General features: G+C 56.4%; 1 protein-coding gene across 5 annotated transcripts; it reads right to left on the bottom strand.

Moving 5' to 3' along the window:
* Positions 1 to 2637: 2637 nt before the first annotated feature.
* MISP (mitotic spindle positioning) lies at positions 2638 to 11898 on the bottom strand. Of its 5 annotated transcripts, none has more exons than XM_068920268.1 (5): positions 11785 to 11898; positions 5762 to 8003; positions 4357 to 4568; positions 3755 to 3793; positions 2638 to 3317 (listed from the first exon to the last, which is right to left on the bottom strand). In XM_068920268.1, the coding sequence occupies exons 2-5, from the start codon at positions 7869 to 7871 to the stop codon at positions 3231 to 3233; spliced, it is 2448 nt and encodes an 815-aa protein (XP_068776369.1). In that variant the 5' UTR covers positions 7872 to 8003; positions 11785 to 11898; the 3' UTR covers positions 2638 to 3230. The 5 variants fall into 5 exon arrangements, with proteins under 5 accessions (XP_068776369.1, XP_068776371.1, XP_068776368.1 ...); XM_068920270.1 differs by lacking the exon at positions 4357 to 4568 and adding an exon at positions 10391 to 10553 and having other exon boundaries at positions 11785 to 11846; XM_068920267.1 differs by lacking the exon at positions 11785 to 11898 and adding an exon at positions 10391 to 10553.
* Between the last annotated feature and the right edge of the window lie 22 nt (positions 11899 to 11920).

The following is an 11920-nucleotide window of genomic DNA, read 5'->3' on the forward strand; positions in this document are numbered from 1 at the left end:
GATCTCATCAAGGATTTAATTGCTGCTCACAGAAAAGAAAATCAACCAGAGAACTACTTCATTTTGTAAAAGCAAGGACATACTATTTTCAGAAATTGTAACTATCCTATTATGTATCTTAGCAGCTTATTGTAATAATCATTTAAAATAATTAGGAAATTACCTATTATAGACTGTTACCAGGAGCAGAGTCTTTTGGGGGGAAAAGAAAAAAAAAAGGGGGGCTTTTCAGAGATCACAGTCAGAAGGCTTTAGAGTACACTTTTACTTTGGGGGAAAAAAAAAGGGGGGGGGAGGTAAAAGAAAAAGGGTGTCCCAGTGCTCTTTTTCTATTGGATGTTAATGATATCCAATTAACACAAATGCAGTTCATCAGTGAGAAGATGTCTTTTTAGATGCCAGCTTCCTACAGAAAGATTCCACCTGAGATCTAAGAATTGACCAGAATTTTTTTATGACTGAAGTCAGGATGAAAATAATTTTAAAATATGATTTATTTATTTATTTTTAATGAAATGAATTTGTATACATGTATTTGGTGGAAAAGGATTTCTAGGAACATTTCTTCCTGCAGGAAGGGGGACTGAGTGCTCTTGGCTCACCAGCTGCCTACCTGTGAGGACGGGATGTTCTCCAGCTCTCCTGGGGCCTGCGGAGTGAGAGAAGCAGAGCAGAAGCCTGCTAGCTGGGCCAGTAAGCTCCTGTTTTTTCTGGCAGCTTGGACTGCTAGAAACATGTGCTCCTGAGTGGTCATGGCAAATATGCCTGATGTAGTCCTATAATTTATCTCTCTTTTCAACTGTCTCTGCACTTTATTGCAGGGCCATAGAGGAAGAGAGAAACACTCAGGATAAACTAAGTTACACACATGATTTTCATCTACACTTATCAAGAATAAAGATTAATTGCCCTCTTTTTAAAGCTGGAGACCAAAATGCAATGAAGAAGAAGTAATTTGATCAAGGTCATGCATTAGATCAATGGCTAGGAATCTATTAGAGTCTCTCCTGCCTTCCTAGCCCACTTCCTAGCTTGGGGACTGTGCTGTCACATAGCCACTTGGCTTGATGGTTAGATGCAGGAGGAACCTGGATGTTGCACAACTCTTATGCTGATGGGGAAATAGGACTCCCCCCCTCCCGCTGCATTGCAGAAACTGGCTGGTGATGGAGCAAGCTCCGTACATGACTTGCCACCTCCCTAAGTTGCAGGAGGGGCCTACTGAATTTACCATAAGCAGACTGGGACCAGCTGTTGCATACTTTGGAAGAGAAGTGAGCACTCAAAGGCTTCTGCAAAATCAATTTCTTTTCCTCTTTTTATGCATATGATTCTGAACCCCTCTCTATTATCAGCATAAAGACCAAAGGGGAAGCAGCAGAAGGGAACTTTGCACTTTGCTGTACCCATGAGCAAGTTTGCCAGCACTTCTCCTCTGTGCTTCTTCTTGCTTGCAGAGCTGGTGGAGCTGAGCTCGACAGCATTAGGATAAACAGGCCCTGTGCAAGGTGATAGCATGCCAGCTTTCCCAAGCACTTCCTTCTGCCTCTACGCTTCAGAACTGAAGCCTCAGCCTTTCTTGGACGGAGGCACCATTGCAGCAGGTACTGGAGCTGTGATATCGGGCAAGTGGTTAGAAAGGTCGTGTCCTGTTGGCCTCACTCCTGTCTTAGGATTCGTCTTCCAAAGCTCCTGAGTAACTCAAGTCCAGGTTCAGGTTCCGATCTGCTTTTGTGCTGAGGAGCAGAATAAATTGTTGGGATAAAGGCAACACGCTCTCTTAGCATTTCAGAGTTTAGTCCAAGCAGAACGTGGAGCTGCAGTGAAGAGTTCAGAGTTCTCTTCAGCAGAGTTGCTCTTCATCAGCGAAGAGCTACAGAGTTAACAAGAGACCTATTGCCAGGAAGGAATTGTTTAGGTTCTTTGAGGCAGGGAGATGGATTATATGACCTTTTTGAGGTCACATCTGTAATCCTCTGGAGATCCTGCTCCTCTCCCTTCCAGCAGCAGGTTGGCAGCAGTTTCAGAGATACCGTTTACTGCTGACCTTCCCCTTGTGTCATCACTTACATGTGCAGTAACACAACTGCTGAAGACCCCTGGATCTGCTTCTGGCTGCCTGCAGAGTGAGCTTTGCCCTGCGCAGGGCTAGGTTTGTGTACAGACCTGGGAACTTCCCATCTGAACACCCTCATCTGGGTGTTCCCAAGGCCTTCACACTGTGCCTGCACCGCTCTCTGGGAGCCATCTAGCGACAGGGACGCTGCACAGCCTGCGGGAGCTGGCACCGCACAGCTCTCGCACTGTGGGATGCGAGCAGAGGGGAGGACAAGCAAATCTGCAGTGTTTCCCATGTTTCCTTTTGCTTACTCAGGGTGGGCAGGAGCTCAGCTTTTCTTCCCTGATTAGAAATGTAAAGAGAACTCCAGGGATACTTCAGCCCTTTCTGTGTCAGCAAAGATTGGTTCGGTGCTCAAATAAAAGGCAGCCTGATGGTTCCTATCACGACAGTCACGTACGTAATCAGACATGCTTTTCTTTCCCCTGTCCCCATTCTCTTTAAATATGTGCATTTATTATAAACTCCTGCTGCAAAATCAACTGAACATTCAGACAAACAAAACAGGCCAGAAAGGATGAGAGAGAATAATGACTCTTTAATAAATTAGCAAAATAAACAGCATTAAAATATGTATATGTTATATATCACTGCGTCTCAACAGATCATATGACTTAAATCAAAAACCTGATTTCCCGATTTGATGCTCATATTGATCCAAAGGTATACTTCAGTCTAGGTACCTTCCTAGGTGATGCCTGATACTGTGGTACCTAAAAACCTAAAACCACTCAGAAATAAAACATTTTCTTTGTAAGCCAGAGACGCAGCTTCCAATGAGAGAGCAGTTAGATTACCGTATGATTTCTTTTAATTTACTGTCTCTCCTTGCAGAAGTGATTAAAAGTAACTGATTTGCTTTTTCCCTCCTTTACAAAAAAAAAAAGTGTTACTTCACCTCAAAGGGAAGGAGGAAAAACAAATGAGCACATTTAATGCATTGGAATGATCATCCATTAGATGAAAAACAGATGGAATTTGCAATTTAGAAGTCTCATGATCACCAGGAGTTGAACTGATCAGATATTTTGAGTGTGTCAATTGCATCCAAAACAGGATAAATACAGAGCAAAGTCTAGCGGCCACTGTTCTTCCCTGGGCCATGAGAGCTTCAGTCATCATCTTTGACATACTGCCCTGCCTCCCAGCATTTGGCCATGGCACTCTTGTGACGAATCACTCTGGTGCTTTCAACAACCTAAAGAAACCAGAAAGCACATTTTTTTAAAAAAATAAAAAGATCTATTTTTGTAAAAGGTTTTTTTGTTTATTTTTGCACAACCCACCTTCCCAGTCAGAAATCCCCAGTCTTTAGGTTAAATACGCTTGACAGCTACCACTATACATCCTGCCTGCCTTGATGCACCTCTGAGCTAACTCGAAGCAGATCCAAGCAGCTGCAGCTCCCTCACATCTTTGCTCATGCTCAGTGCAAGATGCCAGACAATTAAGGCACTGTGAAAATAAGTTTGATGCAATCCCTTGGACTGCCTGCCCCGCTACCACTTGCGGAGCTTTGCCCATCTAGTCAGCCCCCAGAAACTGGGAGCAAGAGAAGTGTCCCAGGGGAGATCCTGGGGGAGTGAGAAGTCAGTGTTGCTCAAACAGAGCCATCAAGTATGTAAAGGACTTTACCTCTGTGTTGATTTTGTCAACGGGTTCAATGCCTGCGTACTGTGAAAAGGGGGGGAAAAATTGTCAGATAACAGCAACCTAGTAAGGAAATACATAGCGGTAGCTAGATACAGGCCATGGCGGGGTCAGGTTGCATGGGATGCATGGCAGAGAAAATTCAAGGTCAGCCAGCACAAGCATGGTACACAGCTAGTTTTCCCAGAGCCCGGGGGAAGGTTTGGGCCAGGACACACACTTCCTTCCCCTAGAGGATGCGGTTGCTCATCTGCACAGTCCCACCCAGGCTCTAGCACCACTAGTCAGAAGGGTGCTGCCCCTTGGGGCATGGCACGGGAAGAGTGCCATCCTCAGGAAGAGAGGAGGAAAAAAGGGTCCATCTAATGCCTGGGACCCAGCAGATGTCTGCTGTAGCCCAATCTGGTGCCGCCACGGCCACACTTCCCCCTGAGCTGAGCAGCTGAGTTTCCAGACCAAAGCAGGGTGGCATGCCGCAAGAGCCCACTGCCTTTAGCCCCGGGGTAGCTCAATGGCCCCATATTTCTCCCATGCTAGAACCACTTGAACACATGCTGCCCCATGACAGGCAGGGCTGGAGCATTCACCTTTCCATCTTCCTTCACCCTCCTCCTCCTCTCATCGAAGGGACTGGAACAAGTCGATTCGAGGGTGAGGCTCTCCATGCTGCCCTGAGAGGGACTAGCCACTCTTAGCGGAGTAAATGACGATACCAGTCCCAGGATTCCCGTCTGGTGCGAGGCAGGAGCAAAGACTGGAGACCCAGACACCGAGTAGCTGCCACAGACACCTGAGGCAGCTTCAAGAGAAAAAGCCGTTGGGGTATGAAGGCTTGCAAGGACCACTCTTAGAGGCTGGAGGTGCCCACAGAATAGAGCAAGGGTCCTGCCCCAGGACGGGACCTCCTTGGGAGGTCTAGCAGGCTTGGTCACAGCCAGGAACCCTGTGTCTGGGTGCCAGCCTGAGATTTTTTCAGAGGCAAGGAAGGGGAACTGCATGAACTGAGTGCTTCTTGGCCCTTCCAGCACTGTTTTCTGTGGGAATTTGATGTGAGAATTTGACATGGACACTTATCAAAATCTGAGCAGCCCCGGAATCAAAAGGAGTCCCAAGTGCCACTCTCACTAAGCCCATCCCTGATTCTTTCTTCTACATCTGCTCCCCACAGGCAGTCTGGGCTAAGTCCAGCCAGCTGCAGATCGAGCCCTTTTGCTTGCTGGCCACAGAATCTGTGTCTGAAGAGGATTATTTCTCATGGGACAGTTTGCTTCCAACAAACACAGGTCCTTGTTGGCATCTCAGCAAATTCTTGCAGGGAGGAATTTCTACTCCGCACCTTGTAGCCTGTTCTGCTTTTAGAGGCTCTTCTGGGCGGGGACTTGGTGCTTTCGACCTGTAACTGTTTGCTGTTCCCTTTGATCCCTGCTGTGACCACTCTTGCTCTTACAGAAGGCCCAGGAATGTGAAAGGGGTGTGGAGGAACCACATCCTGAACAGCACCTGCATGGTTTGGGTTCAGAGAACTCCTCACAGAGGTTGGGGCAAGGGCTGTGAACCGAACATCTGCAACAGGTCCACAGCTTCCCGGAGCACAGCCAGGGGAAGAGAGAAAGTCTCAGATCTGGCCCCAGTTTGGACTCCTTCCCACTCCTAGCATAGGGTGAGGTCACCTGTGGCTGCCAGCTATGAAAGGCAATGGTTTGTCTCATGCAGACTGCAAACACTGGGCTTAAGAGCTGGTTTCTTAATTACTTTTCACACCTGGGAGAAGCATATTCCTCTGGCTTTATGCTAGCTGCATGCGCTCTGTGCGGGAAGGTCTCCTGAGAGTGGAAGTAGGCACTTCCAGGTGCCATTTCTACCCTCTGACAGGTCTGTTAGAGACTCAGAGTCCCAAAGAATTAGAGGGCAGGACTGTTGCCCATGCTGGCTCTGCACCGTGGGGTTAACTCCCGCCCAGTCCCAAGCCTGCAATTCCTTTCCCCGCCTTACCTGAAGTCTGCGAGGAAAGCCGGGAGTGGGAGCCCTCCTTGGGAAAGCTGTCATTGCTGACCAGGGAGTAGCCCTCTATCAGCTGCCTCTTTCTCCGCTGCTCCTGCAGCTCCTCTTCCCTCTGCAAGTCGCTCCGGATCTCCTCCTCAATCAGTGCTGATGTCTGGGGCTTCCATGTCCGCAGCGTGTACTGCTCCTCCCGGCCGCCCTCCCCCTCCAGCCCCTTCTCCCTCCTTAGCGGGCTTTGTGTCCCCATGTGGTCCACAAAGGAGATCTTGGGCTTCCAAAAGGGCAAGGAGAAGTACTCTTTACGCAGGACGCCTATGTCTGTGGGGCTCAGGGTGGAGCCAGACCTCTGCATGGCGCCAGGAAGCTTTCCTCCCCGGGAATCCTCACTCGCCCATTTGCTGGCGCTGGCGGAAGCGCGGTCATACATCAACGGCTCATCCCTGCTCTTCTCGCTAGCGGCTGCTGCGAAGCGCGGCTGGTACGCCTGGGAGTGTGTCAGATTCACTGTGTAGTTTGGGGGGGTTTCCCCACCCCTGGTATCTTCCGTGGGGCTGAAGCTGTGTCTTGTGGACTGCTCTGCCACAAACCCGTTAATCCAGCTCCTCCTGTGCTCATCTGCCTTCCAAGGGGAGGCTGTCTGATGCAGGGTCAGGGGGGTTTCCTCCTGCTGAAATACCTTCTTGCGCTCGTCCAGTTCCTGCTGTGTCCCCCTGTCATACATCCCCAGCAGCCTTCCTTCCTTCTTCAGATCTTCTTCACGCTTAGTTTCCTGCTCTATTTCCCTCTGGACATAAAAGGAAGTGCGGCCTTTGTCCTTCCCTTTCCTGGCTGGAAGGGGAGATACAGACACTGAGAGGAAAGGCTTGGTCTGGATTGCCACCAGCTCGCTGCTGGAGGTCAGCTTCTGGATCCCCCTCTCTTTCCAGAGGTTCTCCTCCCTCTCCATCGCCATGCGGATTTCCCGCTCAATGGGTGTCTCGTTGCTGGCCTTCGTCTCTTTGTCTGAGCCACTGCTGCCAGCCCTCGATTCCACGAGGGTGTCGAAGATCTCGTTGGTCGTGCTTCCGTCGCTGATGTAGCCTGCACTGGCTTCAGTATACATTTCACCCAAGCCGGAGTCCAGGTCTTCTCTGGAAGACACTTTAGTCAAGCTGGATATTTTCCCAGTGGGATATGATCTTTCAGTATCAGTCCTTCTGGGAGCATAAACGTCCTCCTTTGCAGGTGCCTTGTAGGACACGTTATAAACCTGATAAACAGTCTTGTCTGTTCTGCTCTGGCTGGGTGCACCAAGACTGCTGTAACCCCTCGCAGCCTTCGTGGCAGTCTCAGGACTGTGCCACTCTTGCACAGAGATTTTTGTCATCGACTCTGGCTTTGGAGACATTGCTTGCTGCCTGGGGCTGAAAAGAGAGTCTGGGTTGGTCTTTTCCAGCATCAGGAACTGTTGCCGGGCAGCGGAGAAGTTGATCTGTTCCGTGTCTATATTTTCAGGGTCAACAGGTGTTGCTGCTCTCCCTGGGGAAGGCTTGTCAAAGCAAACAGCAAAGCTAGTGGTGAAGCTGCCTTTGTGCCTGCCTTCCCCCTGGCTGCCCGAGCCAGTGTTTATGGAGCTCAGCTCATCCATGGAGCTCCACTTCTCACCCACGGTGGAGCTCTTCCTCATCACCTGGCTCCGGATGATCTCCCTTCTCTCATCTTCAAGCTCTCTTGCTTTCTCAGGTGAGATATTTGGCGGACGGACCCTGCGCTGTTCCTCCTCATCCTCTTCATAGAGCTTTGATGGCTTCCTCTCTCCTCTGTACGCCCTGAGGTCGTACAGGCTTCCCGACCTTACCACCTCCAGCTTGGAGTCTCTGTCTGGGGAGGGGGTCCAGACATCTTTCCCATCATCTAGGAAATTTGAGGGCGACTTGGACCTGAATTTCCACTCGTAGCCATTTTCCACTTTCTGGCTGCTGTATCGAGAGGAACCAAACACATCATCATCACCATCAGCCCTCTGCTCTGCAGACAAGCTGGCTTGGTAGCCATCGTTGTAGTCCTGTTTGTGAGTTGCCTGAGGGAACTGGAAGACGATGTGTCTAGTGACTCTGTCCATCTCCAGGGAAGAGTCAGTATTCAATTCTGTCAACCTCTTCTTGGACTCGGGGATGCTGGTCAGTTTTGAGGTTATACCCAGACTCCTGAGTCACCTGAAGACCTCCCGAGCAAAACCAGGATCTTGCCGGCCCTGCAAACAGGAAGAGGAAAAAAAGCTGTTATGAGATGCACAAGGAGAAGTCAGAGGATGGTAGCTCCCAGTCCCAGCCCCACACTCCTGTCCTAGCCCTCAGCAGCACCTCTGGGACCTCCAGGAGATACCTGTGCTCACACACGTCAGCTTCCCACAGCAAGAGAAACCACTGGGGCAAAATAGAGATGTCTTAAAATTAACATGCTCGATTTACTCAGAAACGCCAGTTCTTGGACAGAGGCAGTCAAATAGCACACGAGACGTCATCTCCTAAGGCAACTCAGCCCCAAAGCAAGCGTCCACCTGCTCAGCAGCATCCGCAGCCCTGGCCTCTGCCCTCTGCCCTCCAGCCGCCCTGAGCCTCGTCCCGGTCGCAGCCGGAGCCCCAGGGAGCTTTTGCCTGACTGAGCACAGCTGTCCTTGCACAGCCCGTGCATTTGCTGCGCACGTGGGATAGGGAGGGACCGCTGGCCGCAGACACGGCACCGGGAGGACGGGCTGGTGGCTGGAGGAGCTGGTGTCATCGCAGTTTACTCCTACCTGGAATTCCTGGAATTTGGTGCCGTTATGGGAAGGAGGCTCCAAGTAGCTGCGGTTATCGAACTGGTGGAGATCATAAAACTGGTTTCATGGCTTATAAAAAGCAGAGGACTTTAACCCACGTAGCGTGCAAAGCAGGAGTCAACGCCTGCCGCTGACCTTGGCGATGCTGCCTGCTGGTAACGGGGCTGCAGCTCGACAGCAGAAGTGGATGCCAGGGAAGGGAGGGGCAGCGCAGGTGGGTCCCGGCGGAGCAGCAGCTTTCCGCAGCCCTGCCAACGCCATTCCCGGCCTCCCTGCCACGCCGGGGAGACGCACGTAACCCCGGCGGAGAGCAGGGTGTGCCGCGGGCGAGCCGCCTGGCCTTCCCCGGTGTTTGCTGAGGCGTAGCCGCAATCCTGCTGCCACTTCCTCGGGCTGGGCCGGTGCAAGCCAGAACAGGTCAGGCTCGCAGGAGGGGGCAGGCAGCGCCGCGCACCCGGCCGACGCTCGGCCGCGCTTCCCCGGCAGCTGGCGGCCGCCTGCAAACTCGCTCCGACGCCGGGAGCGAGGCGCAGAAGAGCGTCGCGGCCGCCCGCGGGCGCTGCGCTCGCGGGAGCAGCCCAGGCTGACGTCCCCCCGAAGGAAGGCGCCCGCCCGCCCGCCCACAGCCCAGCTCGCCCCCACCGAAACGGCCCAGCGCATCCCCCGGCCGGTGGGCCGCGCTCCGGGCATGCCTCTCTCCCCGCACCGACGCTGGTAACGGGCTCCGCCGGCGGGAAGGGCTATTTCAGCCTTTCCCGGGGAGCGGAGCACCTGGGCTGCGCAGCCCGACGCCGTCAGAGGCACCTGGGGCTCGGCTGGGGCCGCCCGGGCAGCGCCGGCCCCTTGCCCGGCTCGGACGCTGCCACGTGCAGCGACCTTGCGCAGTTCAGCCTGAGCTGGGCTCTGCTGGGACCCGCCGTCCCCGACTGCTCCCTGCCCGGCTGGATTCCCGTAACCACTTAAGTTTTCCTATGGGCGATTTATTATTGCTCCTTTACAGCCCCCGGTGAGCCTGAAAATGAAACTTGCTGCCTGCCCACAGTTCATCTTCTCTGCAGGGGTCAGAAGTCCTTGCTGGGAGCGATCGCCTAACTGGGCCGTGCTGGCTGGTGGCAGCAGACGGGACACGGGGACACGGCCACAAACAGGGCTGTTATCAGGGCTGCGTCGGAGGCTCCCAGCCGGCAGCGCGCGCCGGGGACGGGGCACCTCCCGAGCGCCGCGGCAGCCACAGCCCTCGCGAAGCGGCCTCCAAAAGCACCCGACGGCTCCCGCCGGGCCCCGGCGCTGCGGGCGCGCGGAGCCGGAGCTGGGATCGTCCCCCTGGCGCCGCAGATGGGCCCAGAGCCGCAGCCGCGCAGCCCCCACTGGGCTGCTTTTAGGGTGTTTCCCAGGGTCCCCCCAACCCTGGGGATTCCCGTAACGGGCATAGGGTGTCACTGTTGCTCCAAACCGCGCTGCTGCAGGAGCCCATCCTGCGCAGCGCCAGCGTCCATCCAGGCAGCGCGGGCGCAGAAGCAGGGCTTGGCCGGCGGCGAGGGCCGAAGCGGGGCGCGTGCACACGCTCCCATGCAAACCGCCACGGGCGCGCTCTCGAGGCGCCGCCGCCGTGCAAACGTGCGCAAGCAGGCCGGCGCGCTGAAAAGCATCCCCGAGCGCCTGCCCACCGCAGACAGGCACCAGCGCGCGCCGCCGGCACCCGGCTGGCTGCGGACGGGCCCCGCGCGGGCATCGCTCTCTGCAGCGCCGGGAGCCGACGGCCGCCCCGAGCGCCCCGGCACACGCAGCCCTTGCTCCTGCCCCCAACGCAGCGCACTTACGGTGGAAGGGAGCCACAGGCGCGGGGTCCCCGTCCCCGGGGAGGCCGCCGCCGGACCCGGCCGGGCTGCGTCTGCGAGGGAGTGGTTTGGCCGGGGCGGTGGTGGGGCGCGGAGGCTGCCGGAGGGACGGCCCCGGGGCTGCGGGGCCCTGATAAGCTCCGTCCTGCACCCGTGGAGGAATTCCAAGAATTCAGCTGGGCTCATCGCTGCCCTCGTGGTTAATGACCCACTTCCCCAGCCCCCCCGCCCGTGCCGCCCAGCGTCGCCCTCACTGCGGCCGGTTCCCGCGCCCAGCCGGAGCCGCTGCACCGCCGGCAGGGCTCGCTGCCACCAGGGCACCTGCGGCGCTCCGCGGCGCTCCGCGGCGCTCTGCGGCTCGGCCTCGCACCGGCTGCGGGAGGGCTGCCCTTGGCCCGCAGCTGGGGGCGCGCACTGACGTGCCAATGCACCGATGCACCAACACACCAGCGCACCAACACACCAGCGCACCAACGCAGCAGTGCACCGATGCACCGACACACCAGTGCACCAATGCACCGACACACCAGTGCACCGATGCACCAGTGCACCGATGCACCGACACACCAGTGCACCGATGCACCAGTGCACCAGTGCACCGACAGACCAGTGCACCGGTGCACCGACACACCAGTGCACCGACAGACCAGTGCACCAGTGCACCGACAGACCAGTGCACCGATGCACCGACACACCAGTGCGCCGATGCGCCGATGCACCAACACACCTTCCCCCAGGCACACTCAGCCTTTTCACGGACAGGGCTGTGGCGATGAAGCTGACGCCCCGCGGAGCAGAGCCGGGGTGCCTGGGCTCTTCCCCGACCCGGTGCCTCGGGGCAGCCGTCCCCCCAGCTCGGCGCCACGGTTCTCCCCGCGGAGCGGCACAGACTCAGGCTCCTCTGCCCCTGGGAAGAGCTTGCGACGCCGGTGGGCAAAGCCGGGCTTGCCGCCGGCGTCCTGGCAGCTCCGCGAGAGGAGAGCGCGGCCCAAGCAAACGTGCCGGGCGCAGCCGCTCGGGGAGCTGCCGCGCTCCTGTTTACCCCGCGGGGCCTCTCCCGGCCCGGCTGGCCCCCGCGCCAGCTGCGCCATCGCCCCGTGTTTGCACACGCCGGGCTGGGCCGGGTGCCCCTGCCGGCGTCGTGGCAGCGCTCGGCCCCCGCGGCCCCCGCCAGCCCCGGCAGCTCGGGGCAGAGGCAGCGCCGTGGCCGGTGCCAGCGCTGCCGGCGGCTCTGCAGCAGCCGGCCCCGGGCGCCGCTCGCAGCGGGCTGCTGCAGTGCCCGCGCCGGCCTCGACGCTCTGCCCACCCGCCCCGCAGCCTCTCCCGGGGCCGCCGGAGTGCCTCGCCTTCGCCGCCAGCCCGGGAATCCCGCTTACCCCGGCGGCCCCGCTCTCCGGGTCGCTCTCCGGCACCGCTGCCCCCGGGCACGGCGGCGTGGGCGCAGCTCCGCGCTGCCCTGCGTTTCCGGGCGGCAGCGCCGCGTCTCTTTTACCGGGGCCCGAGGCAAAGTCC

This window comes from Struthio camelus, chromosome 26 (genome assembly GCF_040807025.1).
Source record: "Struthio camelus isolate bStrCam1 chromosome 26, bStrCam1.hap1, whole genome shotgun sequence".
NCBI classification, from domain to species: Eukaryota; Metazoa; Chordata; class Aves; order Struthioniformes; family Struthionidae; genus Struthio; species Struthio camelus.

What these genes read in the sequence shown, in the direction of transcription:
- MISP (XM_068920268.1), bottom strand. Translation starts at nt 7,871, where the DNA reads ATGGACAGAGTCACTAGACACATCGTCTTCCAGTTCCCTCAGGCAACT. An exon ending in GGGTGAAGGAAGATGGAAAG is followed by an intron (nt 3,794 to 4,356) that starts GTGAATGCTCCA and finishes CCCTTTTCACAG; the next exon opens with TACGCAGGCATTGAACCCGT. An exon ending in TTGACAAAATCAACACAGAG is followed by an intron (nt 3,318 to 3,754) that starts GTAAAGTCCTTT and finishes TGGTTTCTTTAG; the next exon opens with GTTGTTGAAAGCACCAGAGT.